Source organism: Caenorhabditis elegans, chromosome IV (genome assembly GCF_000002985.6).
Source record: "Caenorhabditis elegans chromosome IV".
Classification (NCBI taxonomy): domain Eukaryota; kingdom Metazoa; phylum Nematoda; class Chromadorea; order Rhabditida; family Rhabditidae; genus Caenorhabditis; species Caenorhabditis elegans.
The window spans coordinates 415621-442411 of NC_003282.8; the positions used below are offsets into that span (position 1 = coordinate 415621).

A 26791-nucleotide genomic window follows, 5' to 3' on the forward strand; every position below is an offset into this window, starting at 1 on the left:
TGTATAACCTAAATAAAACATGTGACAAATTTCATATAAACGCGATTTAAAGGAGAAAAAAGATTGGAGCGAAAAAAAATTGAGATCAAAAATGAAAATGAAATACTCGAATACTACAAAACCTGCAAAAATAATTAAATTCGTATACAAGAAAATCTAGAAACTAGATCGATTTGAAGACGATGCCAACGAATTTTTGGGCGGCGCATTCAACACGCGGTCCACGTCATCGTCGATATGAAGTGGTGATGATGACGTCACATGTTCTGACGTGGCATGTGGTGATGATGTGGATGACGATGGAAACTCGTGGAGACTTGGAGCATTTGAGAGGTTTTCTGAATTTTCACAATTATGTTTTTTAAGTGCTATTCAATAATTTAAACTTTGGGAGCAATTGAATTGACATTTTAATCAAACAGAATTTCAAGCTTTTTCTAATGCAATTTCCATATTGCAATTCCCTCGACGTACCTCTTTCAGAATCACTTCCACCATCTCGTTCCCATACAGCATCTAAATCGACTTCAGTGTGTAACGTAGAACTAACTGGAGGCATTCTTTCCTGAACGAAAAAATTAATTATTAAAACTCCAAATCGATTTGGTTTTTTGCTCGAATTTTATTAAAATTTGAAAACAAAATAAAAGTTCGGTTTTGTATTATACGAAAATCGAAAAGCTTAGTTATTCAGAATTTTTTTCTCTCGCGGATTTTTAAAATCCACACCACGATGAATCTGAAATTTATACCTACATTAATTTTTTTTTGAAAGAAATTTTCGATTATCCCGGAAAACATTGCAAATTTCTGATTTCAAAAGCAGAGTTTTCCGCTTTTTCGGAGAATTTTTGAATTTCGATTCATCGAATCGTGGCGTTGATTTTTAAAAACAAAATTGATATTTTTGAAGTGTTTTTTCTCAACATTCTCACCACAACTTCCAACATTTCAAATTCAGTTCCATAATCTTCCTCTTCACTTTCAACATCCACGTCATCATCCTCTATTATCGGTCTTGCAGTTTGATATGATTTTATTTCACTGAAAACGCCAGAAACTAGATTTTTTTGTTCAAAATTCCATCCAAAGTCCATTACCCAATTTTAAAAATTCCCCGCTCAGCAGCAATTTTCGCGAAATCTTCCGTCTGTTTATTCTCCAAATACTCTCGAATTGCCATTTTTTCCTGGAATGCCGCCTCGTCGTTCTGAAAATTTTGAGTTTTTGTGTGTATAAAACATGGAAACAGAAAATTATTTATTCGGGGCGAATCAAATACAACTATACCAGTTTCAATGAAAAATGTGGGCTTGGAAGAAACATAATTTTTAAACTAAAAATGTAAAATTTGACATGGAATTTTACTTTTGAAATAAAATTTGGAAATTCGTTGGCTAAGACACAAAATTGATAGGGAAAATGTTTACATCAATAAGTATACTTTTGCCAAAATTCGCCTAGCAAATCAAACACTTTGAATCTGTAAAACTAGCTGAAGTTTTTTCATCGAAAATTTCATAAATATCACAAGAATGTAGATGTTTCACCTTATCATCAGTCAAATCATCACATGAATCACAATCCAAATACTCTTCATTTATGAACTCTCGTCGTGTCACAGAGGACAGTTTCAGTGGTAAACGACGCATCCAAAGTTGAAAATCACGACGAGAGATATCGACTGATGTAAGATCCACGTTTGCAGCGTCTTCTAACTGAAAAATTTAATAACTTTTTAATTGAAATTTGTGATGAACTATTTCCTAATTTTCCTAACAAGAAGGAAAGGTTTCCATTTTATCGTCAGACTTCATTTCGATCTGGAATTGTTTCAGTGCCTGTTTTCACTACTTTGGAGGCCTGTAGAATTGCTCCAAATGCGTTTTTTTCAAACTTTAATGTTTTTTCAGAACGTTTAGAAGTAGGTGAACACTCTGGGAGATTTTTCAAAAATTTGTAATTTTTTGAAAAAAATCTGAAAGTTTCTTCACTCCACTTGATCCAAAAATGTTCAGATTTTCACAACAAAAAAAAGTCCAAAAATCTCCCAGAGTGTTCACCTACTTATAACCGTTCTGAAAAACATTGAACTTTGCAAAAAAACATTTAGAGCAATTCAACAGGTCTCCAAATTAGTGAAAAATGCACTGAAACAATTTCATATCGAAATTTTAAGGGTTGAGGGAAGAGCTTTTTTCAAAACATGGAATCACTTGTTGACACCCGAGACCGAATGGGAGAGTCAACCCATCGGGTGAAAACGACGTAGTCTGTTTCGAACCTCTCGCTCTTCATCCTTTCGCGCAGCACTCCGTTGATTCTCCTTATACGAGCATTTCTGATTAATTCTCAACTCAATTTTCAACTTCATCATTTGAATCGCAATCGCTGCAATATTCGTTGCATCATCCAATCCACTATGTTTATTTCCAACAAACGACAGATCCAGACGTTCTAACATGTTTTCAATTCCGGATTTCTGAAGAGAATTGAGGTTTTAATTAAAATTTGAACCTTAAAAACTTACTCCATTTCCCTTGATAAGTCCATTGAATTTCTCTTTGAATGTCTTTTTGATGTTGATAAAACTTCGGAACATATGGGGCATTCGAATATTCGATAAAAGGCATTGAAATTGCATGAATTTCCACATATCGTGAGGTCTGAATAGTTCGTTATGCACAACTTTGAAGTTTTAGTGAACAAAAAATCGTCTTCGATTCCTTACCCATCAGTAACAAATGCGAATCTGGAATTTTTCTGTCCGAGATTGAATTTTCGCATCCATGTGTACAGCCGTTGAAGAGCCTCTCGGAAATATGGAGCAGCATCGACTGTTTCTTGGGCAATTTCTACAACAGGGTTTACATTTTAAAAATGACATTAGTGTCTTACTGGTAAACTGCATACAAAATTCGCTGAGCTTCGGATTTCTGACAGGTCGGACATAGGTTCGAAACTCGCTGATCTGGAAATTAAATATGCTTATTTTGACGATGGATATTATAAAGTTATATATTTTTCGTTTTTTATTTATATTCCTAAAATAAATAAACAAAACAAAACAAAAAAAGCTTTCAGTTTAGTCAGTTTTTATAACTTGATAATACACCAAAGAACTTCCATCTGCCTTAAATTGAAAAATGGGAGAAGGATTTTTCTATTTTTTTCCAATATTTTCTTCACAAGCGAAACAAATTTTATAGCTAAATAAGAAACCCAAAAAAGACGAAAAATGTTGTATTTGAAACGTTTTTTGTTGAATACATTTTTATATTCCAGATTTCGATAGGATGACGAAACGTTTGTCACCTTTTCCCGGAAAAAATGATTTTCTTGCGGGAAAACACGAAAAAAAAAAATAAAATTCGAGCCGAAACCCCAGAGGAAAAATCCAAAATCAAGAATTTCAACTGAGAACTGTTCAATCCTTGTCCGCGGGGAGTACACGACATGCGTAATTCGACATATTCCATTTTCAAAGATGAAAAAATCCTACAATTTTCATTTCCCGAACGTCGATCAAAACTGCCGGTAATTCGATGATTTCGTGTGGGTAATCGTATATAATCTCGACGCACGTACACTCGAAATCAATTGCCTGAAATAATTAATAACTAAAGTATTTCTTTTCCAGAAATTCTGAAAATCATACAATTAAATAGTCAAAAAAGCGTGCAGTTTTATCGGCATTCGGCTCCATTTTTCGATTCAATAATGCATTTTCCTTTCGATAATATTGTGCAACCCGTTTTCGAAGAGTTTTCTTGTTTCCGCTGAAATTAGAGTTATAATTTAAGTTAATTTCGAAATTTTAGTAAGAAAATTACATTATTTCTTTTACGGATGACTATATTTAACGCAAAATGATTCAAAAAATGCTGTTTCTTTTTAACAAAACTATCAAAAATGAAGCAAAGCTATATCTTAAATGTACGAAATTGGGTTCTGTTAGGAAAATAAGAAGTTTGAATGAATTTAGCATAATTTTACCCTGTGGACACTTTAATCTTCATCAACGCTTGTTTTAGCTGTTCAGCAGTCATTGTATCCATTTGCCTTATCACTTTTTTCACGTATTCTGGTTCCACCATTGATTTTAAAGGCTCAACACGTTCGGAGGGTAAAAGTTGCTGTTCACGTGGAATATCGATTGATTTTTCAGATTCGTCGGTTCTGGTTTCAGCCGATTCCACTTCAACTGCTGTTTTTTCTGGTTCGTCATTCTGTTTTGCGTTACTTGCATCGAATTCTTGGCTGATTTTCAGCAAATCTCGTAGACTTTCCAGATATTTTTCGTCTTCTGGAGACGGCTCATCTGCGCTCATTTTTTAACTGAAATTTTAGAAAAACAATGTAAATTCGAATGCGCCTAGATTCTATGTATCGGAGAATATAATTTTTCTTTGGAATTATCACCAATTTCAATGTTACAAATCTAAATAATTAAACAAAAAATTGGTAAGTACAATTAATTTATGGGAGAATTGTGTTAAAGCCCATAGGATTAGTGATGACCCGCAATGTGAATTACAATTTCTGAGTAAGAAAACAGATGGAAGGGGATACATTCATAGGGAATTGCTATTTTTCACCCGGCAAAATATACATATATACGTGGAAAATCGGGAAGTTGAGAGCTATAATATGAATATACAAAATAATCGAACAATAGTTTGTTAAAAAACAAAACACTATACAGAAAGTGAATGATACTTTGAAGAGAAAACTTAAAACATTGAAATTATCTGAAAATTGGAGGGTCAGTAAGAAGAAAATCTTCTAAAAGTTTTGTTTTAGGTTTACAAATAAATAGCTTGATCAAAATTCGAATCCGAGAAGCTGTTTTCGGAAAAATGAGCAATTCTTGGGATTTTATCCTCTGGATGTAGCTCCGGGCACGTTTCACGACGCTCGATTTGCTGAAAAATTAACATTTTAATCACATAATAAAAAATAAAAAAGATTACTCACCACACGATGATTAGCTTCCAAATGTAGAAGCACATGATTGCGGGTCTTCTGAGTGTCTTTGCCAGTTTCTTTCACCATTTGTTCTCGAGTTTTCAGGGCTTTTGGATTTTTAGAAGAACCATTCGATTCTTCTACAACGTGCCCGAATCGCTCAAACGCTTCACCAAGAGTGTGTTCAAGATCGACTTCCTCTGCATTCGCTTGAACTCGTTGAAAATCCTCCGACTGCTCCAGTAACGCAATCTGTGCTTTAAAAACTTCGGCCTGTCCGGTTACATAATCAGCAAAGGAATTGTCCGATGGTACTTTGAATTGCTTCATAAACTCTTGTAATACACCTTGTCCATTAAGCAACTGGTCAACGAAGGCTTTTGCCTCTTGTTCAGCTATTTTCACTTCCTGAAAGTTAAATATTGAAAATACATTCAACATTTCCCGATAGTTTTTGATCTTACTAGGAGTTCTTATTTTTGGTGATCAGAGAGTTATGGGTCGAATGTTATATTTTCTGGAAGCTAATAAAACGAGCATATCGAATTCAAAATAAGAAATTTGCCCAAAGTGATGTTAAGGCAATATTTTCGACGTTGAAAGCGTATTTAAGCCAAAAAAGTCGTTGTTTTTGAAGCATGGACTTCAACGATACAAGAAAATAGTCACCTAACAGAATGTTAAGAACAATACGAAAATCATTATTTTAATAACGATAGCTAAATACTCAAAATATTTCTCTAAAAATCTGAATGAAAATTAATATAACTTACCACTGGCAACGAATGAATACGCAGGTTTTCAGCGAGGAAACATTATAATATTGATAATATAGAAATATAATTAGAAACTATAGCAATAGGAATAATTATTAGAAAAATTACACCTAGGAAGGTGAGTAGATTGAGGGGTCCCGCATATAATATAAAAAGTTCACTTTCAATTCCAAAATTTAAAATTTCAAACCAAATTCACCGAATCAGTGTGATAATCCTGACGCAGCATGTTACCGGCCGTATTTGGATGGTATGATTCATGGAATAGATGTTCGAGTGGTTCAAAACCAGCTATTGACTCTACGGTTTTGTGTTCACACGATTCTTCTTCCGGATTTTCGAAATCAACGCCGACGACTGGAAATCTTCGCACATTATCCGGTAGCCTCGCAGGAGGAAGTTCGTCTTCAGTTGCCGGCTTCACCTTGTCGGATTGTGAAGCTTCCGTTTTCTTGATAGTTCCGGGAGCACTTGATCCTGAAGTACTGGGTCCAGTATTTTCAATTCCTTTAGCTGCTTTCTCTGCGTCTATTTTTTCCTGTTCTTTAATGTAATGCTCTGGTGAGTGGAAGAACGGTTGCCCATTTTCATCAACATCATCGGTATCAGCTGGAATGTAGAAATGTTTCTTGATCAGAGGACAGCTGAAAATAGAAAAATATATTTATTTATTTTTTTCTCGAAAAACTCATTACTATCTGAATTTTCTTGGATAACGGCTTCGAGATGTACTGCGTTGCTTGTAGAAATATCGGCAATATCGATTAAGAACGGCAATATTTCTGTGCTCGAAAAAATCGCTAACAAGGTTCTCACTGCAGGCTCCATTATACTTTCCATCATTGCTTGAATATCGAACCGACGGAGGGTAATGCATTTCAGCACCTTTGGATCCGAACGCACACGGTTCAGGTCGCCATTTTGGATTCATTTGAGTCAACGCTTGAAGCCTCCGTGTCGATTCATTATGGAATGCCAGATTGCCGAACACTTCGCTCTTTTCCATCATTTTTGAATCACGAGTATCTACACAACGAAGAACAACGTGAAGTTTCATTCCGTTGTTAAGATCTTTACTCTTCAATGCTCGATCCATTTCATAAACTGGAAATGTGAGAACATGTTCCTCAGCTTTATATGGTATCTCAAATGGACCACCGACTCCTCGAATATCTCCACTTTTTCCTGATTCCGTGTATGATTTGTCTCCCATTGGCAGCTTACGATCATTATAGTCATCCTTGACGATACCTTTTTCATGCTTTTCGTGAAGAATCTTGCTGATCGTGTATCGAGGACTGAAAATGTTTGTATTTTGTACTCGCATAAATACGTAAAATACTCAAAAATTCGATCATTAACTAGTTTCGTATAAATTTGTGTAAATTTAAGCAGAGGAAGGTATTTACAATTTTTGTTGAAAAAGTAGGTTTATGATTAATTATTTTTATTTTCAACAATTCAATAATCAAGAAATCAGAATCTGTAGTTTTTTTTGAAATAAAGTTGACGAATATTGGCCTATTTTTCAATGGCTTTTTAAATCACGTTGAAACTGACGTATTTGAATTCAAAAAGAAAAATAAATTGGAGCCAACGAAGTGCTAAATCGACATATGACAGTGTTAGGTTCACACTGACATTATTCTGTTTCACTAGTCAGATTAGATTTAGCAGCCTTATCTCCACGATTTTTCGACAGAATATTACATTTTAATTTCAAAACTGTGGTAGAACACCCTATAAGTTGATTAAAACTTCAAAACTTACGGAATCATGCCATAATTGGTATAATTTTCCATTGCTTGTTCCTCCGTAATATGTTTTTCCAGTCCAGGAGGATTCACTATTTGCCACGGAGACTCAAATTCATTTCCAGTTTCTGGATCAATTTTTCGCATCGGCGTTTCATTTCTTCGCATTCCATTTTTCCGTCCGATTGATGTATCGTCTCCGATGTACGGCTGAGTTTTGTCTACGTACTCGAAATGTCCACCGTTGAGTCCTCCATCACATGCGAACATTGTATTGAACCAAACATGACCAATCTTCCCGTCCGAAAACTTTTTGAGAAATCCGATTTCGCGAATGTCTATACGAACATCTCCTTCGACAAATACTGGAGCATCTTCTGGCACCATAAAACAGTATGCTCTCTTGGAAACAAATCCATGATATTTTTGCTCTCCGGTGTCGAATTCGTTAGGCGTATCACAGTTGTTCAGCCACGTCGCACGCTCTCGCTGATGATTTGATTTGGAGATTATGAGAGGATCCGGCTTAAATAAAATTGTCGAGCCATTTCCAACCTCCACTTTTATCTTTGAACCACCACCCCATGTCTTTGGAGGCCGTTCCACGTAGACACCAATCAACTGCATTCTCAATGGTAAATAGTTGAGCTCACGTTCACGAAGCTTATGGTAGTAGTAAATGTAGCGTCGTTGTGATGGAATTGTGACACCTTTGTTGTTTTTTGTACGAATTATTGAGTAGTAGTCGAGAATTTGTCGTGGGCTCGGATAGAAGTTGATGTAGATGAGAAGAGCACATATCATCACTCCGGTACGGCCTTTTCCAGCTTTACAGTGTACAGCTATTACATGTTTATCGTCTGCTTCAAGCCATTCCTTAGCCTGCAAAACAGATAATTAATAAAGCTCTTATGATTTAAAGGAAGACTAACGGGTCGGACAATTTTGAACTTATAGACCCCAAAATTAGCTCCAATGGACACACATTTTTTATGGCGGTTAAACAACCAAAAAAAAAACTGATTTTTACCTAAAATCTCCAATTTTGTTCACTTTTCCGTGTCTAATCTGCCCGAAATTGACTTTGAATTATCATCCTTTATTACATATTTTGGTAGTTTATCTAATTTAATTTCGTTGACTAAGGTACATTTAAAGCCTGTAGGTAGCAAATTTTGATGATTTTTGGGTCAATATGGGTTTTAAATGTATCTTAATCGACGAAATTACATGATATAAACTACCAAAATATGCAATATAGGGCGAGAATTCAAAAAAGTCAACATCGGCCAGATGCGACACGGAAAAGTGGCCAAAATTCGAGATTTCAGCTAAAATCGGTGTCATTTTTTCGAAATTGTGAACCGCCATAACAGTTTGCGAAGTTTTATTACGAAATTCGTTCATTTGAGCTCATTTTGGGCCTGTGTTAGTCCTCCTTCAATAGAGTCCTCATGATTTAAAATTTCAGGGCAATCACGTTCATTCGGAAATTTTAGAGCCACAGAAGTGATGAAAAATAACCTCTCTGCAAAACGGAGCCATTAATTCGAGACTCGGCGGATGATGATCAGTCATATCGAAGCAAATAACATTTCCATCGAAGTTATCCGCATCGTAGTAGTATCCACCGCGCAGGTTAAACACCTTCACGTTGCCCTTTCCGTGCCGCCTGGTCAGAAATTGTTGAGTTTGAACTTTTGAGTTACGGAAATTCGCTTCGATTCCTGTTGCTGGATAACCGATAGCTATGATTCGGTCTGTGATATCTGAAAGTTTTGAAAATTGAAATGCTTTGAACTCAAGAGAAGTGCCTTACATGCACAATCTAGGTCGATATTTTGGTACTCGGTGCGACAACGATTGGAAGATACAGCCGTCCGAAAAATATGGCGAATCCGCTCGACGATTGAATTGTGATACGGTTCAGACACACGTGGTTCACCAGGTTGTCGGTTTGGATTCTCTTGAAGGTCACGAGCCATCGACCTGGTCGATGTGCTTGGCACATCTGGAGGAGGAGTAACCATTGGGGGTTAGTAGATGTACCTGGAAACTGCAAATTCATGAAGAGGAACGAATTAGAAGAGAATTTCAGCGAATTTTATAATTTAAACATTGTCAGGTGAAGTGTGATAGAATAGAATGCCAAATGAGCGCAAAGGATTAAGGGATTAACTAGCTCATGCTAAAGCTCAGATTTGTTCACGCAGAGAGCTCAGACCCGAGAGATACGAGAGGAGCAGAAAGACAGACTACATTTCCTCGTTAAGAATGAGCTGAAAAAGAGCTAGAAATCCGTTGAAAATCGCCAATATGCGTATTTTCGACTTAAAAAAAACAAGACTGATTTATTAGAAAATAATACCCGCCAGCGCCAATAGTAGAAGATCATATGAAATCATTTGATCAAAAAAGCAAAATTTTGGTCTACTGATTTATGAGCATTTTCAACCAAGAAATAGGAAGATTTCGGATATTTTTATAACCTACGTGTGGAAAATGTTTATTTGTATTGAAAAATCAAGAAAAAATGAATAAAAATTGTCGAAAAAGCAGATAAACACCGAAAAAGATCGGTTTCGCGGCGAAAAAACAAAATCCAAAAAATGTCTCTTAAAGGCGCACGCTAATTCAAACGGCACGGGTCTCGCCACGAACGCCTCTCTTCTCACTGCATTTTTCTCTTCTCTTCGATTTTTTTTTCGATATTTTTTAACGTTTTCCAATAGTTTTTATTGATTTTCTTGTTTAAAAACTGGCAAAAAACGAAATAATCGTTATTTATAAGTTGTATTTAGAGTCTAAAGTTTGTATAGTGCGATGAAATTCTTCGAAATAGGCGAAAATCAATTTCTTGTGATTTTCTTAATTTTCTCATATTTAGAAAATTGAAATTTCTGTGAATATTATGTACAAGAAAACCCCTTTTTGTTTTGCAATACCAATTTTTTCTATTGAATTTCTCAACAAATATATTTTTATGTCCAGTTTGATTTTATTTTGCACTTGAATAACTTTAAAGTTCAAAAATTGTTTGACATTTCAGAAATGAGTTTCCGTGGTGGACGTGGAGGCGGTGGTGGATTTCGAGGTGGTCGTGGTGGCGGTGGAGGCGGTGGATTCCGTGGAGGTCGCGGCGGTGACAGAGGTGGTGGCTTCCGTGGAGGACGCGGTGGATTCGGAGGGGGCGGCCGTGGAGGTTACGATCAGGGACCACCAGAGGAAGTTGTGCTCGTCGGTGTCTTCTCCCATCAGTGCCAAGATGATATTGTTTGCAACAATACGAGTGGAAAAATCCCATATTTCAATGCTCCAATTTACTTCAAGAATAAGGAACAAGTCGGAAAAATCGACGAGATTTTTGGATCCCCCGGGGAGAACGTAAGTAATCTCTTAATTGAAAATTAATCATAAATTTATTCGCTGCAGGGATTCTCCGTCACATTGTCACAAGGAGTAAAAGCCTCTTCATTCGAACCAGAGTCTCAGCTGTACATTGATCCCGGAAAGCTTTTACCAGTTGATCGTTTCCTTCCACAAGCCGGCGGAGGGCGTGGAAGAGGTGGTCGCGGACGCGGTGGGGATCGTGGAGGACGTGGCAGTGACCGTGGAGGTCGTGGAGGCTTTGGAAGAGGCGGCGGCGGTGGATTCAGAGGCGGGGATCGCGGAGGTTTTGGCGGTGGTCGTGGAGGATTCCGAGGCGGAGACCGTGGAGGGTTCCGTGGTGGCCGTGGAGGAGACTTCGGAGGTCGCGGACGTGGAGACTTCAAACGATCATACGATGGTGGAAGTTTCGGAGGACAGAATAATAAGAGAACTAAATTCGAATAATTGTTTCTTCTCTAAAAAACTGTATGTTCCAATTGTTTTCATCCTTTTTTTTTACCAATTGTTGATTTTCTTTGTTTTCCTTTTCTCATCTGCCCTCATTTTTTGATCACTTTTTTGTTGAACTTGTTGGTATTTTATACACATTATAATAATCATATAATTTAGTTATTTTATTTCACTAATCACACAGCGCTCTGAGGCAAGCATTTTTGGCGAATAAAATTTGGAGTTCGCATTTAAGCGCGCTTTGATATATCGTTCTTATAACATTTTTTAATCGCCGCAACCAAGTTCCAGCCATTAATTTGACAGATTACACTGGAAAATTATATATTTAGCTTGAGAACAAAATCTAGAAAGTAGTAAAGTAGCAATTAGCAATTGAAATTTTGCAATACAGGTTAACTTTTGAAATTTGAAATTTTAACAGAATAGAGCTCTCAATCAAAACGGCTGAAGATAAAAATAATTCTGAGCGATTTTCATTGTTCTAATCTCAGCAGTGTACATACTGTACCACGCCACAAAAGGCGGGGCCTAAATATGAGGTTTTCTGCAGTACACGCCACGCAGTTTTCTTATTTTGAGTGTATTGCGCAACATACTTGACGCGCAAAATATCTCGTAGCCAAAACTACAGTAACTCTTAGAAGGACTACTGCAGTAGCTACTGTAGCTTTTGTGTCGATTTACGGGCTCAATTTATTATGGTGCGTCCATAGTCTGCGGAAAACGAAAATTTCCCGCGACCCGAGGCGTCCATAGTATGCGGAAAAATTGAGCGAGTTTCTCGCTTCGTTATTGGTCAATTTCAAAAGTGGCCGTGCCCAACCAATTAGAGGCTGTAAAATTTTGAGCTGAACAATGGGAAAGTGGAAAAACTGCAGGCCACGCCTACTTTTTTGAATTTTGAGGAAAACAATGCGTGGAAACTCCGTTTTTTCCCTGCACTATAGACGCCTCGGACCGCGGGAAATTCCCGTTTTCCTGAGACTATGGACGCACCATTAAATGATTTAAAAAATTAATTGATCTACTTGTTCGATAATCAATGATAAATCAGCCAGATACTGAATTTTTTCAGTAAAATGTTCTTTAAAACTTTTTGAAAGTAACAATTATTTCAGTATTTTATTATTTCTTCCAAATTCCATCTAAAAAATTTGAACAATCGCGGAATTTTGTCCCATTCGGTAAGTGTGCAAGCGCGCTCTAACGCACTCTTTGAAGTTTCATTCTCCAAAAATCCTTGCCCCAGAGCGCTGTGTAAAATCTTTAGTTTAGTTATTTGAAATCCTTCATTGGCCTTTGCATTTCACGAAAAGTTGATCCAACGTTGGACATTGGAATCCCTGCACAGCAATGAGGTCATAGAATCCACCAAGAGAGTCCTGAAGACCTCGAATAATGGCTCCGAAGGTGTCCGGTTGGAAGAGCGCTTGACAAAGGTCATCATTAAAAAGGGGGCATGCCTCACCAAGCGCTGCCTTTACGGTTGCCAACATTGGATTCTCAAGAATGTCTGAATGGATAATATTTGGATTTCCAGAGAATAACAAACGATCTTACTATAGTTTATATACTTGAGAACATCGTAAACCAAGAAGCATAATGTGCATTGAGTATTGCTAACATCTTCACTGATCACCATGGCTTTGAAGTTGCTAGAACATTTCTCAACTGCAGTGGAGATCGCATTCCAGGATTTTTCAAAATTTTCAGGCGTTTTCTGGATTTCCGAATGTAACGTGAAAATGATCTGTAAACGTTTAGTATTTTCGTTAACGCAACAATTTAGATTGATTCCAAAATTCACCTCACAATCACTCATCTTGACTGCACATCCTTCGAATTTCAGACAATGAGCCACTGCATTGTCACTTGGAACTTTTACATTTTTTTCAGCGACCGCCAATCCCAAGAATTGACATGCGGCACATTGTAGCTTCAGCTGCTCCACGTGATTAACGTGGTTTTCCGAATTCGCTGCGGGACCCGCTTGGGCGACAACAATCACGAATAATAACAGGAACACAGTAACAGAAAAGCGAATCATTGATTGATTTTTTTGGAGTGAGAAAAACTATATTTTTCTACTAAAAGAAATATAATTTCGGTTTTCAGTCTCTTTCTCCCTTATCAGTTGTCCAACTCCTCATGAAACACTCGGTACTCCTGATTGCATTGATGTCACGTAGAATACAAAAAGAACTCACAATCACTATCTTAAAATTTGGAACTTTGGACATTCTGAACAGTTCGAAAATATCAGCTTTATAAATAATATACAACAAGAATAAATTAATTCCTTATGATGACATGACCTAATTCAAGCATCCCAATTTCCAATGACTCTCAAATTCGTCTTCCGATATTTCTGCTCCTCTTTTACCGACAAGAAGCGTCTCCTGTAGCGCCAGAGTACACATTTGAGCATCGTCTCGTCCTGGAAAATATTTGTTTCCAAATCGATTACAGTGTTTTTTCACTACAACTTCAGAGGAGGGCGCATTTATGCGAAATGGTCTCGACAAGCGCTCTCATTAGTTTAAATTTTTTTAAAACCAATGAGTGGCAAGACCATTCCGTATAAACGCGCCCTCCTTTGAAGTTTTCGAGGAAGAAAATAAAATGTACTGTATTACGGGAGCACAACATTCTGAGAATACGTGTTGTGCAATAAATTTGACGCGCAAAATATCAGAATAACTGTAGTTTTCGCTTCGAGAAATTTTGCGCGTCAAAAATGTTGCGTAATACGCATTTTCAGAATTTCGTGTTCCCATAATAGAACGTTTCTATTCAGCGATTGTGGACTAGATTTGAGACTCTCTGACATACTCTTGAACTTCTCATTTCAAAACTAACCCATGACCACAAAATTCAAAATAACACGAATGAAAAAATCGAGAAAGACTAACTACTACTTTTCAATGATAAATGATTTCCCTTCCTGTTGGAACGTTCGAAGACGCTGGTTGATTGGAAAGTGGCCGTGGCGATTTATTTCAGAGACAGTTCAAAAGGGAAATTATATTTTGGAAGTCAATCAGCAAAAAATGTTTCTATACTTTTCACCAGCCGTGGCGCGGCCCCCGACTTCTGGAGCTGAAAACTAATTTTTCTGAAGCTACCGTAATCATACAGTACTCCTACCGTACCACTATTGTACCACTACAGTACCCCGACTATATCCCTACACTAAGCCCAACTCACTATCCCTCCAGAAGCCAAAACGTCACAGACTACAAAGACTACATAGACTACAAACTATGGACAAACGGAATAAGCGCTTTAAATATAGTAAATGATATTTTAATTTTGTTCAGCGGTTTGTAAGCATTCTAATAGTTGAAACCTGTTGAAAATAGTTGCAATTAGTCAAAGTCAACATTTTTGAAAATTTTGGCAATTTACCCAAATCTGAAAAGTTAGAAAAGTCAAACAACTTCTGGAAGTTGGAAGTTTCTAACAAAATTCTCAAATATTTTTTTAAAAGGGCTATTTTAGTGTTTTCTCTTTTTCAAGTAATTTTTGATTAGAAAACTAAGAATTTTTACCTGCAATCAAAGTTTGTGGAGGTCTTGAAGAAGTAAATGTCAGCTGACGTTGAATCTGCTGACCAGAAAAATGTACGAACCACATACTAACTTGATCTAAATCTTCACATTTTATTGAGCTTCCCCAAGAACACGTGCCTTTCTGATTGTTTTCCTTGAACTCGCACTTAAAATATCGCTGTATTTGTGGCGCTGACGGAGTTGCGATTGATCTCATTATAGAAAGTTCTTCACAAACAGTGGAGAGTGCAGCTCGTGCAGGCGGCCTATCCTGTACTGGAGCATTCCGAGATTTCCATTCATTGTAGATTCGGAGACGACGACGGAATTCTTCTTCACAGGCTTTCAGAAGATTTATATCTATAATTTTTAGAGGTTATAATAAAAGAAAAAATAAATAAATTTAAAAGTGCACATACCCATACTAGTGTTGATTGTATCTCTTAGATATGCAAAACTGCATCCGCCAACATCATATTTTCCGTCTCTAAACGTGGCACTTCCTGAGCTAGGTTCTATTTCCATTTTTGAAGAAATTAGTGCAACACCGTCAGCTTCAGCCAATCGATTTGACACCATTTTATCTAATTTCTCTTTTTCTTCATTTTGCCGTTTCTTTTCGGTTTCCTCCGCCGCTTTATGAATTTCGGAGATAAGATAGTTTTCATGTTCTTTTTGTGCATTTTGTTGCTGCTCTTCTAGCTTACGTTTACTGGAAAATTATGAATTAGATCCGGGGTGTGCGGAAAATTTGCTGTTTGCCGAGGTCGGCAAATTTCAAAAATGTGGACTTGCCGAATTTGCTGAGCTCGGCACATTGAAATTTTCAGCACACATGAAAAAATTTTGATAAAAATTTTGTACAAAACTAATGGTTTCGGTCAGAAACTTAAAGAAAAAAAACATAGTTTTTCTATTACTTTTTATCCACGCGCGCATTGGGCAAAAATCGAAAAAAAAACCAGTAAACCTAGTTAATTTTATTTTAAAAACCAGTAATCTTAGTTTACAATTTTGGCCCTTTTTGAGCTCGAAAAATATTGCGATTTACCGAGTATGACGACCATGGCAAATTTGTCGAATTTGCCGAATTTGCCGTGCTCGGCAAATATTAAAAAAAGTCGATTTGCCGAATTTGCCGAGCTCGGCAAATTTCAAAATTTGCCGCAAATCCCCTCCTTCCTGCCTTTAGCGGATGCCAAGGTTATATTCATCAAGTTTAAGAGTTTTCAGATAAGAACTAAAATGTGTGTACTCAACTCTCGATAAAGTTGCAGCGGCTGACATCTTGCGGGTCTGTTTTAATACATTTCTGGCGTTGTTTTGAAAAAAATAAATATAAAAATATAACTTCCATAACTTGATGTTTTACGTTTTGCCATTTATTAGTATGTACCAAAAAGAAGATAAAATTAATAAAATACTTCGGCTGCTTGTTTTCAGAACCTTCTATAAAAGTTATGTTCGACAACACGATTAAACTTTTCGTGCACAGTTAAAAAAGTTCAGTTAAAAGGGTCAGTTAAAAATATCAAAGATAAGCCAACAATTTTGACAATGACTATATTAGTTTTGGTTTTATATCAGAGGTGGGCGGATATTTTTATTTTATTTTATATTTTCTAATAATGAATTTATCAATTAGTATTGATGTAGTTATTCTGGAAGAAATGGATCCGAACCAAAGAGTAACTATTAAGCAACATTTTAATATGATAAAACCTAGAAAAATTCTACAAGTTTTCCTTACCGAGACCTTAAAACTTATTAGCCGAGCAACATCGGATATCGGATATTACGGATATTACGGATATCGGATAATGGACTTGCATATTGTTTATACAGAAAACTTGTAGAATTTTTCTAGGTTTTATCATATTAAAATGTTGCTTAATAGTTACTCTTTTGTTCGGATACATTTCTTCCAGAATAACTACATCAATACTTATTGATAAATTCATTATTAGAAAATATCCGAAAAAAATATCCGCCCACCTCTGTTTTATATAAAGTAACGAAAATAAAAAATAAAATTTTCCCGATACTTTTAGCAGGTAATAGAATTTAATTTTTCCTAACTATGATTAAAATTGAGTTAAAATCTAAAACAACCAACATCTCTCTCTGCCTTTCTGCCTCCTTCTTTGCCTCAATCTCGAGTCGTTCTTTCTCTTCAGATTCTCTTCTTTTTCTCTCGATTTCAGCCAACTCATCGCTTTTCTGCTGTTTTTTGAGATCAGCAATCATTGAATCAACTCGTTTCACATAATGCTCATAAGCATTTTCCGCCTTTTCGAAATGATCGTTTGCGGATGTCGTCAGTTTAATATGTGATACAAGTTTTTCTAGGTCACGAATTGTGGAATGGGCGGAGCTGGTGTACTTAGCCCGCGAATGTTCATTCAGACGGAAAAGAATCTGAAATTGTTTTGGATTTTCAGTAAGGTTGTTTCAGAAAAAAAACCAACTTTTTCAATTTCTTTCGAATTCTTCAACAATGCAACTGACTTTCGATAGAGAGCAATTTGTCGTGAGAACCGTTGACGTGTCAGGTATCCACGCGCAATTGACTGTAGACGTGTCACTTGAGCACTTCGCCACGCAATCTTATTTTTCACTGGAAAATGTCTATTTAGACAAACAGAAACACAGACGTCGACGTACACTTTATAACACTCCACACAGCATATTGCGACTGTTTCCAACGTGCTCCCACTAACCATTCGTTCACTTTTTGAATCAGTGACGTCATTGTTTCCGGGTCTTGTTTCATCATCTGAAAATTTGCTTGAAATTTGATATTGTTCAACTTGTAACTCCTAATAAGCTAAGCAATAAAACCTAAGTCATTTCAAAGAAGACCTTCTAAGTATGCCTCTACAAAAAATTTAGCGACAGGGGACTCTTTGAACTGGAAAAAAGTCGTTCTGAAAATTTATTTAGTGCACTTTTTCACAACTTTTGAGGCCCGTAAAATTGATCTAAATGTGGATCTTTAAATGAATTCTATGATGTTAAGGGGCCGGCTACCAATCGGGATTTTGTTTGAAATTTTTTTCACTCAAAAAGATTATTAAAAAAGTTTTCCGAAAGTATAAAAATTTCCAAAAAGCTACCAGAATACTTGTCTACCTCGAAATAGCCTAAAAATCAAATAAAATTTCAAAAATTATTATTTGGAGCAATTTTACGAGCCTCTAGTAATTTCAGATCGACTTTTTTCGAGTTGAAAGTGCTCCTCTGCCGCTTAATTTTTGCAGAAGCCTATTTAGAAGGACTTCTTTCGAATGACAAAGGTTTCAGAAGTCTGGGATTGAGTTGAAATACTTCCCTTGTAAGAACGTTTGTTTTATGGATTGCATTTTGAAAGCTAAAACCATTCTTAACTATTTAAAGTACTAATACCGTATATCAACTATAAACACTGCACCCGATCTTCACATATTTTGTTATACTATTCGAGGAAATACGGTAAATAAATTTTAGACCAAATACTAATTAACTGTTGCCCGTTTTCTAATGAAAGTTATTTAATTTATCTGCCAAGAGGAAAGTAACAATTTTGAAATGAACAGATGTTTTAAATTTTGTTGAAAGCGTGCCCATTGTTACCTGATCGAATTCTGCAAACTTTCCAGCTCTAAAAAAAACTTTAGTGAGTCCAAATTGAAAATCGTGTTGGTCAAGTCCCAAAGCGCGGAACAAACATTTACAGAACATTCTAGGATCCAATTTTGACAGTTTTGGAGGTAATTTCTTCTGATAGCAAGCGTACAAATCTCCAAACCCAGTTCTACTCGGAAATCCGTCTTGCATCAATTTCAGCACTGACGTCATTCCAGCACATTGCAACTGAGATAGGATAGCAGAACCATCAAATTCAAATGGAATCATTTGATTATTCGGTTTAATGCATCTTACAAAGTGAGTTCCAGTTGATTCAAGTTTGATTAAAAGTGTGGAAAGTTGATTTTTGAACTTGGCACCTACTGAAAGGGCTTTCAATTTGCTTTTTGTTGGATATGCTGTGCTGCCAAACAGTGAGACAAGCAATCGTATTCTGAAAATTTAAACTCTCCTTTTGGATAGAAATAGACAGTGCTTCTAATAGAGTTGTGAAAAAGGTTCACTCTATAAAAATTGAAATTACTAGAGAGTGTAGAAACAAAGAAGTTCGTGTCTACACTGTCTACTTCTTCACATTTTCTAGTCCGTTACAAAAAATGAGTTTCTATTCCTCCAACTAGAACATTTTTTGGTTGACATTGGAATCATTTTAAGCATAACTCCATAACATTGAAAAATTATAAAAAATTTATACACATTTCAATATTAGTTTTATTTGGTAATTACAGTCGATATTCTATTATCTAGAGCAAATTTAAAAACTCCACATTTAACGTACAATATGACAATTTTGGATCAAAAGACAACTTCGAATAGCTTTGGCTCCGAGAATTCCTTTGAAACTTCTTCAAAATTGTACAGATCACTCATCTTTAATAGTTTTTAAAATTTACATTTGGACGTTTTAGAGTGATTATAAAAAATTTCCTTGCTCGCTCCACTTTTCGTAATTTATTAATTAGACTAAACGAAAACTTAACCAAATCCAATTACCTCAGAATATTTGGAAAGATAAGATATTTTTAGGATTACCGTATTCATAAAATCGTGTCCTTTTAATTAAAATTCTTGTTCAACAACTTATTATTTGAAAAAAGCCTAACTCCTGTTCTGTACTGAAATTGTTAATATTCGAAAAAGCTCACGTGGATTGCTCAATAAGAATTTGCAACGAATTATGCAATAAATCATCATTTTTTTCTACGAAATGCTTTGTTTCATAGCACACAGAACCGGCGTAATGTCGAATTAAAAGCCCCTCATCGTCTCGTAGTTCCCGATGTGATTTGACTTTTGATTTTCGTGGAGTCTGAAAAATGCAACACCACTCTTTCCAGATGAATTTCATTAAATGAGTCCTAACGGTTTGGGCGACTTTGAGCGTGTAGACTCAAAATGCGCTCTAATGAACGAATTTTGTAATGAAACTTCTCAAAAATTTTTCGAAAATTTTTTATGGCGGTTCAAGATTCCGAAAAAATTACACTGATTTTAGCTAAAATCTCAAATTTTGCCCACTTTTCCGTGTCGCATCTGCCCGAAGTTGACGTTTGTTTTTGAATTTTCACCCATTATTGCATATATTGGTAGTCTATCTCAAATTATTTCTTTCATAAAGGTACATTTAAAGCTGATAGGTAACCAATTTTGATAATTTTTGGTTACCTATCGGCTTTAAACTTACTTTGATAAACGAAATTGAATGAGTTAAACTACCAAAATATACAATGAAGAATGATAATTCCAAAAGTTAACTACGGGCAGATGCGACTCAAAAAAGTGGGCAAAATTTGAGATTTTAGCTAAAGTCAGATTAATTTTCTCGAAATTTTCTAACCGCCATAAAACATTTTTCAAATTCGTTTATTTGAGCGCATTTTGAGTATATACGTTCAAAAGCGTCCAAACCGCTAGTCCTCCTTTAAGAACATAGTCTCTAGGTCATGGAAATCATTTATCGAAAAACAATTTTTTATTCTTTTTCTGCCATGCATTCCCAATAGTTTTGTTCTCAAACTAATAAATTGAATAATTGTTGTGTATGAAACACTACAGTTAGGACTGGGACAACACGGTACGCGGCAATTGCCGGTTTTGGAAATTTTCTGCAACCGGCAATTGCCGGTTTTGTTAATTTTCGGCAATCGACACTTTCGGCAATTGACGGAATTCCCAAAAATTCGATTGCCGGACGGCAATTGCCGCGCACCCCTGCACGGTATGAATTTTTAAAACTGAAGAACCAAAATTTTAAAATCTTCTTCAAAACAATACGAATGGTTTTATTGATAACTTTTTGGAAAAAAAATCAGGTTTCAAAACGTGTGAAGTCAAAAACTTACATCAAGTCTAAAGTGCTTTCGATTTTCTTCATGTGCTCTTTTTGTAAAACTCTTATAATTAGATGTTGGAAACTTTGCCTCTTCGTCGAGTAGATCAAAAAGTCCATTTCCTTTCAATTCAAATAACTCAATACAATCCTGATTGTCAATAAATTCAATTTTGCGAACATTCAAGCCCTCTTTCTCATACAATTCCTGTTCTTCTCGTAGAATTCTTTGATTGAAAAAGTTTTGCAGTTTTTCATTGCAAAAGTTGATACAAAACTGCTCGAATGAGTTTTTAGCATAGAACTCGAATCCAGCAACATCCAGTACTCCAACGAAATTAGTTGATTTTTCAAAAGGAATGCTGTCGTTTATTCGAGAGACAAGCCAATCAAACAGTTTTGAATAAATTGCTTTTGACAACGCATCACGTCCGGAACACGCTTCGTGGGGTTTAAGTGGGACACGGATTAGAGTCCCTCGAGCACCTCCTTTTGTTGTCTGAAGATGTACTATTAACTTACTAGGGAAGGGTTTGAAGGTGCCAGTGGCTTTTTGAAGGAGGCAACCTGTTTCATTCAAAAGACCATGTATTGAAACGGTACAATGGGTATTTTTAGATGCGAAATTTCAGAATTCGAGCATTCAAACATGCTCACTGTAGACTATCGGCGCAATATTGGGATGTTGGTGAGGACTGTGGTGGTTATTTTATTTGAAATAAATGTTTTTTTGTCGATTTAAACTCTTTGTATCTTTGAAGATATTTTAGAAACTTTTTGAAAAACACTATTTTGTTTTTGTAAAATTTGAAATTGGGTAGAGCATGAAAAATTATCAGAAAAATTTTTTTTCAAAAAGGTTGGAAACTAGTTCTAGAATTACAAAAACAATAAAATAGACTAGAAATCATTTTTTTTTTAAACAACCTCACCGACACCCCAATATAGGGTGTACGGTTAGTGCTGCAGTGAGCATCTTTGAATGCTCCCCCTGTGCTCAGTTCTGATATTTCGCAGCTAAAAACTTACATTGTACTGTTTCTCAGCATGGGATTTCACATGAAACAAGTTTCGCTCAAAAAGCCGCTGGCACCTTCAGACCCTTCCCTAGTTAGTTTTAGATGAAAGTAATTTACATAGGTTAACATATAAATCTTCAAACGCTTTTTCAAATATTTTTCTATGTATTATATTTTAATTAAATAAGGAGTAATGGCTGTGGGTACTATAAAAAATCAGCTCAAAAATGGGCAAATTTTGTTGTTCTAGATTCTTCTTTCTGTGTAAACAAGTAGTTTTAGCAGACATTTTCGAGATGTTCTCAATTTACTTATTGCTGAAATTGAGAATGTCTCGAAAACGGTTTAAAAGAGTAAATAAAGCCCACATTATTCGAAAAGAAATTCATTTCAAAAATCGAGCCCCGTAAATCGACACAAGCGCTACAGTAGTCATTTGAAAAATTTCTGTAGTTTTTCGCTACGAGATATTTTGCGCGTTCCATTTTCTAGGTCGCTCACCTGCATAATCCTTGCACACAATCCCATCTTCAACTCCATCGTTTCGAGACCCAAAAGCCTGGCAGCTTGAATTAAATCCTGCTCACTTCCATTGAAAACTTTACATCCACCTCTTGAATCATCCAAACTTTCCTCGAACTCAACATTTCCCAAGTGAAGAATTGCGGCGATTGTAGTCCAAATGAAATGTATTTCTTGTTCCGATAGTCCAGTTAATTTCAGAGCGTATTCTAACCGCTGAAAATCCGAAAAATCGTCCACCATTGAATCCTGGGTGAACTTGGGGTCCGATAGCCGATTTTTAGGGATTTTTGAAGTTGTACCAGATGAAGGATGAGTGAAGAAACCAATGAATCCACGTTTAAGGTACTACAATTGACAAATCCATTATTGCAGTTGATTGTAATTCATTCGTTTTAAACAAAATTGTATGAAAACCTACATTAAACTGATTAGGTTGACCTAATGCCAAGAATTTGAAAAGTTCCGGTGAACTTCCTGCAATCAGTTGATAGAAAATATGATAATTACGTTCTCCAGCTGCTTGACGACATATTCTCGAAGTTTCCAGAAGATAATGTGAAACATAGCCACCTGCCACGTTTCCCTACAAAAAACCATGTGTTGACCGATTCATCAATGGTACTCACGGTATCCGCAAAATGAATTTGCACAAACTTCCCGAATCTACTCGAGTTATTGTTACGTAACGTTTTAGCATTTCCAAATGCTTCCAAAATTGGATTCGCTGAAAATTTTAAAGGAATAATTTTGATAGTTTTCAACACCAAAAACAACGTACTTTCCAACAATCTCTTCTGAATCTCTCCGGCACCAGAACCCCAATTCTCACATAAATACCTCAAAACTGCTTTCTGTGATTCAGTTTTTCCTGCTCCTGATTCTCCAGACACAATAATCGATTGAGATTTACGATGTCTGATCATTTCTCGATAGGATTTATCGGCAATCGCAAAGATATGCGGCTCCTTCTGTCCAAGAGACTTTCCACGATATTCCTTGATTTTTTGCAAGGAGTAAAATCCATCAATAGTTTGATATGGGTTAATTGATATGAGAATGTTGGCCACGTAGGACTGTAAATTTGAATTTAGTTCAAAGTTTAAAGTTGGCTAAAAGGTGGAGTAGCGCCTGTCAGGAAATTGTTAAAAACCACTCCTATGTTGCCGAAATGCCAAAATATCACGTTAAAACTGAGAAAACATTTTACATTTTTTTATTTTTTTGAGAAAACTATAGCATGTTCGAATCACTGCAATGTTTGAATAAGAACACTTGAAACATAAATAGAGCATAAAATTCGATGGAAATTTATTTAAACTGTTATTTTTTTCAATTTTCAAAAAATCATATGAAAATTAGAATTTTTTTAAAACAATTTTTCTACTATGATATTTGGCCATTGTGGTGAGATAAAAATGTCTATTTAAAAAAACATACATAAATCTTTCCATTTTGATATCTCAATCTAATATTATTCAATAATGTTGCCTCATTCAAATGCATCAGTTGACAATTATCTTCCACGTGTCTTCTTGAGTCATCTTCGCAAGCCAAAACATCTTCAAAAACTCTTGTCACAGTATCACCAGTATTATCCAAAAGGCGAAGTGTGAATCCAGTTGCTGATAAATCAATTATACGGGCGGCACGGAACCCGTCTGTTGCATCTGTTATCCACACTGTTCTTCCATAGTCCGGAGGAGGCTGAGACACTGAAATCATGGAGCGACATTATGGATGGAGGTCTACTGTATTCAGTGTATTCAATGTATTCAATTGATATCTTGCCACGTTTTACTATCAATTGACTAATTATGGAATATTATCCAACAAATATCTACATCATTTTCAATATGCTACTCTTCATTAGCTCAAATATAATGTTGCAAAATATTATTTCAAACTGTAGTTATTATCTCGTTAGAAAAACTGCCACCTACAGTATTCTCAAAAAACAACATTCAGTTAAAAAAAATTAGGTACGATGCAGTTTTTGCATTGATAACTTGATAAAGTTTTTACTCAATTGTGAGGTTTCATTAAAGGTATATTACCGAAATTTTTAAATTTTTAAATGATTCCAAATTTTCCTCTGATTCCAAATTTCTGAAGTAAGTGAAAAAATTCAAAGACCTTTCCCTGATTTCATATTTCAGCTTGAAATCGCGACTTTAATTTGTGCAAGAGTTTTTTCAAACATCGAATTATCGCGAATAATATTTTGTAAGCCTCAAAATGACAAGAGAAGTTGAATAAAAAGTTACGATGTGACCAAGACAAACATTGTGAAAATGAATAAAAAAGTTGAAAACATTGTTTTAAAAACAAACCATTTATTCCAACTTTTTCAGCTCTTCTCTCAGTTTTCTTAGGATCCACAATGTCACGTGGAATTGTTTTCGGCTCAAATGTCCCAATGCCACGTGACTTTTGGGAAGAAGACTGAGCCGATGTTTTCAAAATTTCCGGAGGCGGTTTAGGAGGTTCCGAATTTTCTGTGATTTGATGTTTTTTGTTCAACGTTCGTAGCATTTGTTTTTCTGGAAAAAGTAATTTTTTGTAAGTAAAAAGTTGTCGAAAAAAATTGCAATAAGGACATGATGATGTGAGAATAGGGTGGAAAATTGTGTTCGATGTGTTGACTAACATGTCAAATTTCATGAGAAAATAGTGTGTGATTGGCGAAATCAGACACAAGAGTACACATCAACAGAGGCACCTGCGAGCACCTTCGGTTTCACTGATAAGGAAATTGATAAGACTCACTTTTTGAAAAAAAAAATTGGAATTTAGTTTTTTTGTTGAAATTTTATGGCGAATTTAACATCTTAACCGGGGGTGTGCGGCAGGGGTGTGCGGCAAATCTCAAAATTTGCCGAGCTCGGCAAATTCGGCAAATTCGGCAAATTTGCCGTGCTTAACAAACTCGGATAAATTTGATATTTTTTATGTTTTTTGGAGCACCAAAACTACTGAATTCTTAACACACATCTGGTTTCTGAATAAGTTCCGCGTAGTATGTCTGTTTAAGCATCAAAATAGCTTAATTTTGTGTCATTTTACTAAATTTTTGGCTAAAAAATCAATAGTTTTAGTCAAAATTGTACTGTCAAATTTTTGACGTGTGCGGCAAATTTCGAAATTTGCCGAGCTCGGCAAATTCGGCAAATCTACTTTTTTGAAATTTGCCGTGCTCGGCAAATTCGGCAAATTTGCCGAGCTCGGCAAACGGCAAATTCGGCAAATTCGGCAAATTTGCCGCACACCCCTGGTGTGCGGCAATCTCAAAATTTGCCGTGCTTAACAAAATCCAAAAAATGTGATATTTTTTGCTGTTTTTTGGAGCGCCACAACTACTGAACTCTGAACAAACATTTGGTATCTGAATACCGTATTTCTTCTATTAGTATGACTGCAATGCCATTTTTCGATGGTCTTCCCGCTTGCAATACTAATAGGGAGTGCAATACTAATTTTCAGAACATTTTTTTTGACTTTGAGCTTACTAGTTTTTTCTGAATAAACTCGAATCTTATGTAAAAATTCAGAAAATATGATTTTAATTGTAACATATAAGCTTAAAAATTTCAATCTCAAAAAAATTTCAATTTCAAAAATTTCAATGTTGTGAGAAACTGTTGCAAAATAGGCAAAAAATGTTGTTGAAATCCTCAAATTGGCGAGACGGGTTTGCAATAAAAAAGTAAACGCAAGACTATTAGGGAGTGTAATACTAATTTTCGGAGGGTCTCCGAGGGGTAATACTAATAGGGAGTGCAAGTCTAATAGGGAGACCATACTAATAGAGGAAATACGGTAAGTTCTGTGTCGTGTATCTGTTTAAACATCGAAATAACTTAATTTTGTGTCCTTTTACTACAGTTTTGGGGACGAAATCAATAGTTTCGGTCAAAACTGCAATGTTAAATTTTTGATATGTGCGGCAAATTTCGAAATTTGCTGCTCGGCAAATTCGGCAAATCTTCTTTTTTGAAATTTTCCGTGTTCGGCAAACGGCAAATTCGGCAAATTTGTCGCCCACCGCTGACCTCTCCAGAAGTGTGCGGCAATCTCAAAATTTGCCGAGCTTGGCGAATTCGGCAAGTTCGGCAAATTTGCCGTGCTTAAAAGTGGTGTAGTCTAACTTTTTAAAAATTACTTTATGAGACTAAAAATTGTCTGAAAACGCTGAATTTCATACTGACCCTTCTGTAAAACTTCTCAAAAAAAGTTATGGTCAAAAAAAAGTTAAAAAGTTATAATTTACAAAATCTCTTCGTCCATCGACTTTAAAATACTCAAGTCGAGTTGAAAACGCAAGATTTGAATTAACTGGTATAGCCAGTTGGCCAAATTTACAGTGCACGACAAATTCGGCAAGTTCGGTAAATTTGCCGAG

The 26791-nt window shown here is 35.8% G+C and overlaps 5 protein-coding genes and 1 non-coding gene across 10 annotated transcripts; 2 read left to right on the plus strand and 4 right to left on the minus strand.

Annotated features, from left to right (window-relative positions):
• Positions 1–14: 14 nt before the first annotated feature.
• On the minus strand, positions 15–4338 carry eri-1 (3'-5' exonuclease eri-1; the record flags this gene model as incomplete). 4 transcript variants are annotated; one of them, NM_171244.5, is made up of 12 exons in its annotated part: positions 15–338; positions 475–565; positions 936–1044; positions 1101–1210; positions 1551–1718; positions 2285–2482; positions 2531–2666; positions 2732–2855; positions 2899–2971; positions 3503–3604; positions 3659–3779; positions 3997–4338. In NM_171244.5, the coding sequence occupies 12 exons, from the start codon at positions 4329–4331 to the stop codon at positions 157–159; spliced, it is 1749 nt and encodes a 582-aa protein (NP_741292.1). The 4 variants fall into 4 exon arrangements, with proteins under 4 accessions (NP_741292.1, NP_001368344.1, NP_741293.1 ...); NM_001380006.1 differs by lacking the exons at positions 3503–3604; positions 3659–3779; positions 3997–4338 and having other exon boundaries at positions 157–338; positions 2899–2911; NM_171245.5 differs by lacking the exons at positions 15–338; positions 475–565; positions 936–1044; positions 1101–1210 and having other exon boundaries at positions 1248–1718.
• Positions 4339–4390: 52 nt separating this feature from the next.
• daf-18 (Phosphatidylinositol 3,4,5-trisphosphate 3-phosphatase and dual-specificity protein phosphatase daf-18) lies at positions 4391–9557 on the minus strand. Its single transcript, NM_067525.7, has 7 exons — positions 9318–9557; positions 9023–9267; positions 7515–8380; positions 6440–7042; positions 5944–6388; positions 4978–5376; positions 4391–4925 (listed from the first exon to the last, which is right to left on the minus strand). The coding sequence occupies exons 1-7, from the start codon at positions 9526–9528 to the stop codon at positions 4806–4808; spliced, it is 2889 nt and encodes a 962-aa protein (NP_499926.1). The 5' UTR covers positions 9529–9557; the 3' UTR covers positions 4391–4805.
• A 990-nt stretch (positions 9558–10547) lies between these two features.
• Positions 10548–11584, plus strand: garr-1 (putative H/ACA ribonucleoprotein complex subunit 1-like protein). The gene is made up of 2 exons (NM_067526.4): positions 10548–10882; positions 10931–11584. The coding sequence occupies exons 1-2, from the start codon at positions 10550–10552 to the stop codon at positions 11330–11332; spliced, it is 735 nt and encodes a 244-aa protein (NP_499927.2). The 5' UTR covers positions 10548–10549; the 3' UTR covers positions 11333–11584.
• An 865-nt stretch (positions 11585–12449) lies between these two features.
• Positions 12450–13513, minus strand: Y66H1A.5 (Saposin B-type domain-containing protein). The gene is made up of 3 exons (NM_001380008.1): positions 13149–13513; positions 12902–13091; positions 12450–12854 (listed from the first exon to the last, which is right to left on the minus strand). The coding sequence occupies exons 1-3, from the start codon at positions 13386–13388 to the stop codon at positions 12631–12633; spliced, it is 654 nt and encodes a 217-aa protein (NP_001367984.1). The 5' UTR covers positions 13389–13513; the 3' UTR covers positions 12450–12630.
• On the plus strand, positions 13237–13647 carry Y66H1A.9. The gene is made up of 2 exons (NR_147824.1): positions 13237–13405; positions 13457–13647. It is a non-coding gene; the product is annotated as an Unclassified non-coding RNA Y66H1A.9 (non-coding RNA).
• On the minus strand, positions 13589–24934 carry hum-8 (Myosin motor domain-containing protein). Of its 2 annotated transcripts, NM_001028377.5 has the most exons (16): positions 24723–24934; positions 23830–24104; positions 23171–23465; positions 23019–23116; positions 22811–22975; positions 22369–22737; positions 20862–21347; positions 19665–19828; positions 18505–18952; positions 17557–17668; positions 17361–17509; positions 17009–17310; positions 15312–15604; positions 15031–15252; positions 14893–14988; positions 13591–13778 (listed from the first exon to the last, which is right to left on the minus strand). In NM_001028377.5, the coding sequence occupies exons 1-16, from the start codon at positions 24922–24924 to the stop codon at positions 13657–13659; spliced, it is 3798 nt and encodes a 1265-aa protein (NP_001023548.2). In that variant the 5' UTR covers positions 24925–24934; the 3' UTR covers positions 13591–13656. The 2 variants fall into 2 exon arrangements, with proteins under 2 accessions (NP_001294574.1, NP_001023548.2); NM_001307645.3 differs by having other exon boundaries at positions 13589–13778; positions 14893–15252.
• Between the last annotated feature and the right edge of the window lie 1857 nt (positions 24935–26791).

Bases quoted from the DNA above. Each gene is read 5' to 3' on its own strand.
- hum-8 (NM_001307645.3), bottom strand. From the start codon at position 24,924: ATGCTACGAACGTTGAACAAAAAACATCAAATCACAGAAAATTCGGAA. The intron at 23,466-23,829 runs GTATGTTTTTTT...TCAAATTTACAG, and splicing joins ATCAAAATGGAAAGATTTAT to TCCTACGTGGCCAACATTCT. The intron at 21,348-22,368 runs GTGAGCGACCTA...GTACATCTTCAG, and splicing joins TGTGTGCAAGGATTATGCAG to ACAACAAAAGGAGGTGCTCG.
- garr-1 (NM_067526.4), top strand. From the start codon at position 10,550: ATGAGTTTCCGTGGTGGACGTGGAGGCGGTGGTGGATTTCGAGGTGGT. The intron at 10,883-10,930 runs GTAAGTAATCTC...TATTCGCTGCAG, and splicing joins TTGGATCCCCCGGGGAGAAC to GGATTCTCCGTCACATTGTC.
- daf-18 (NM_067525.7), bottom strand. From the start codon at position 9,528: ATGGTTACTCCTCCTCCAGATGTGCCAAGCACATCGACCAGGTCGATG. The intron at 8,381-9,022 runs GTTATTTTTCAT...TCTGTTTTGCAG, and splicing joins TGGCTCCGTTTTGCAGAGAG to GCTAAGGAATGGCTTGAAGC. The intron at 6,389-6,439 runs GTAATGAGTTTT...TTCTATTTTCAG, and splicing joins TATCCAAGAAAATTCAGATA to CTGTCCTCTGATCAAGAAAC.
- Y66H1A.5 (NM_001380008.1), bottom strand. From the start codon at position 13,388: ATGATTCGCTTTTCTGTTACTGTGTTCCTGTTATTATTCGTGATTGTT. The intron at 13,092-13,148 runs GTGAATTTTGGA...AAACGTTTACAG, and splicing joins TCAAGATGAGTGATTGTGAG to ATCATTTTCACGTTACATTC. The intron at 12,855-12,901 runs GTAAGATCGTTT...TTATCCATTCAG, and splicing joins TCTCAAGTATATAAACTATA to ACATTCTTGAGAATCCAATG.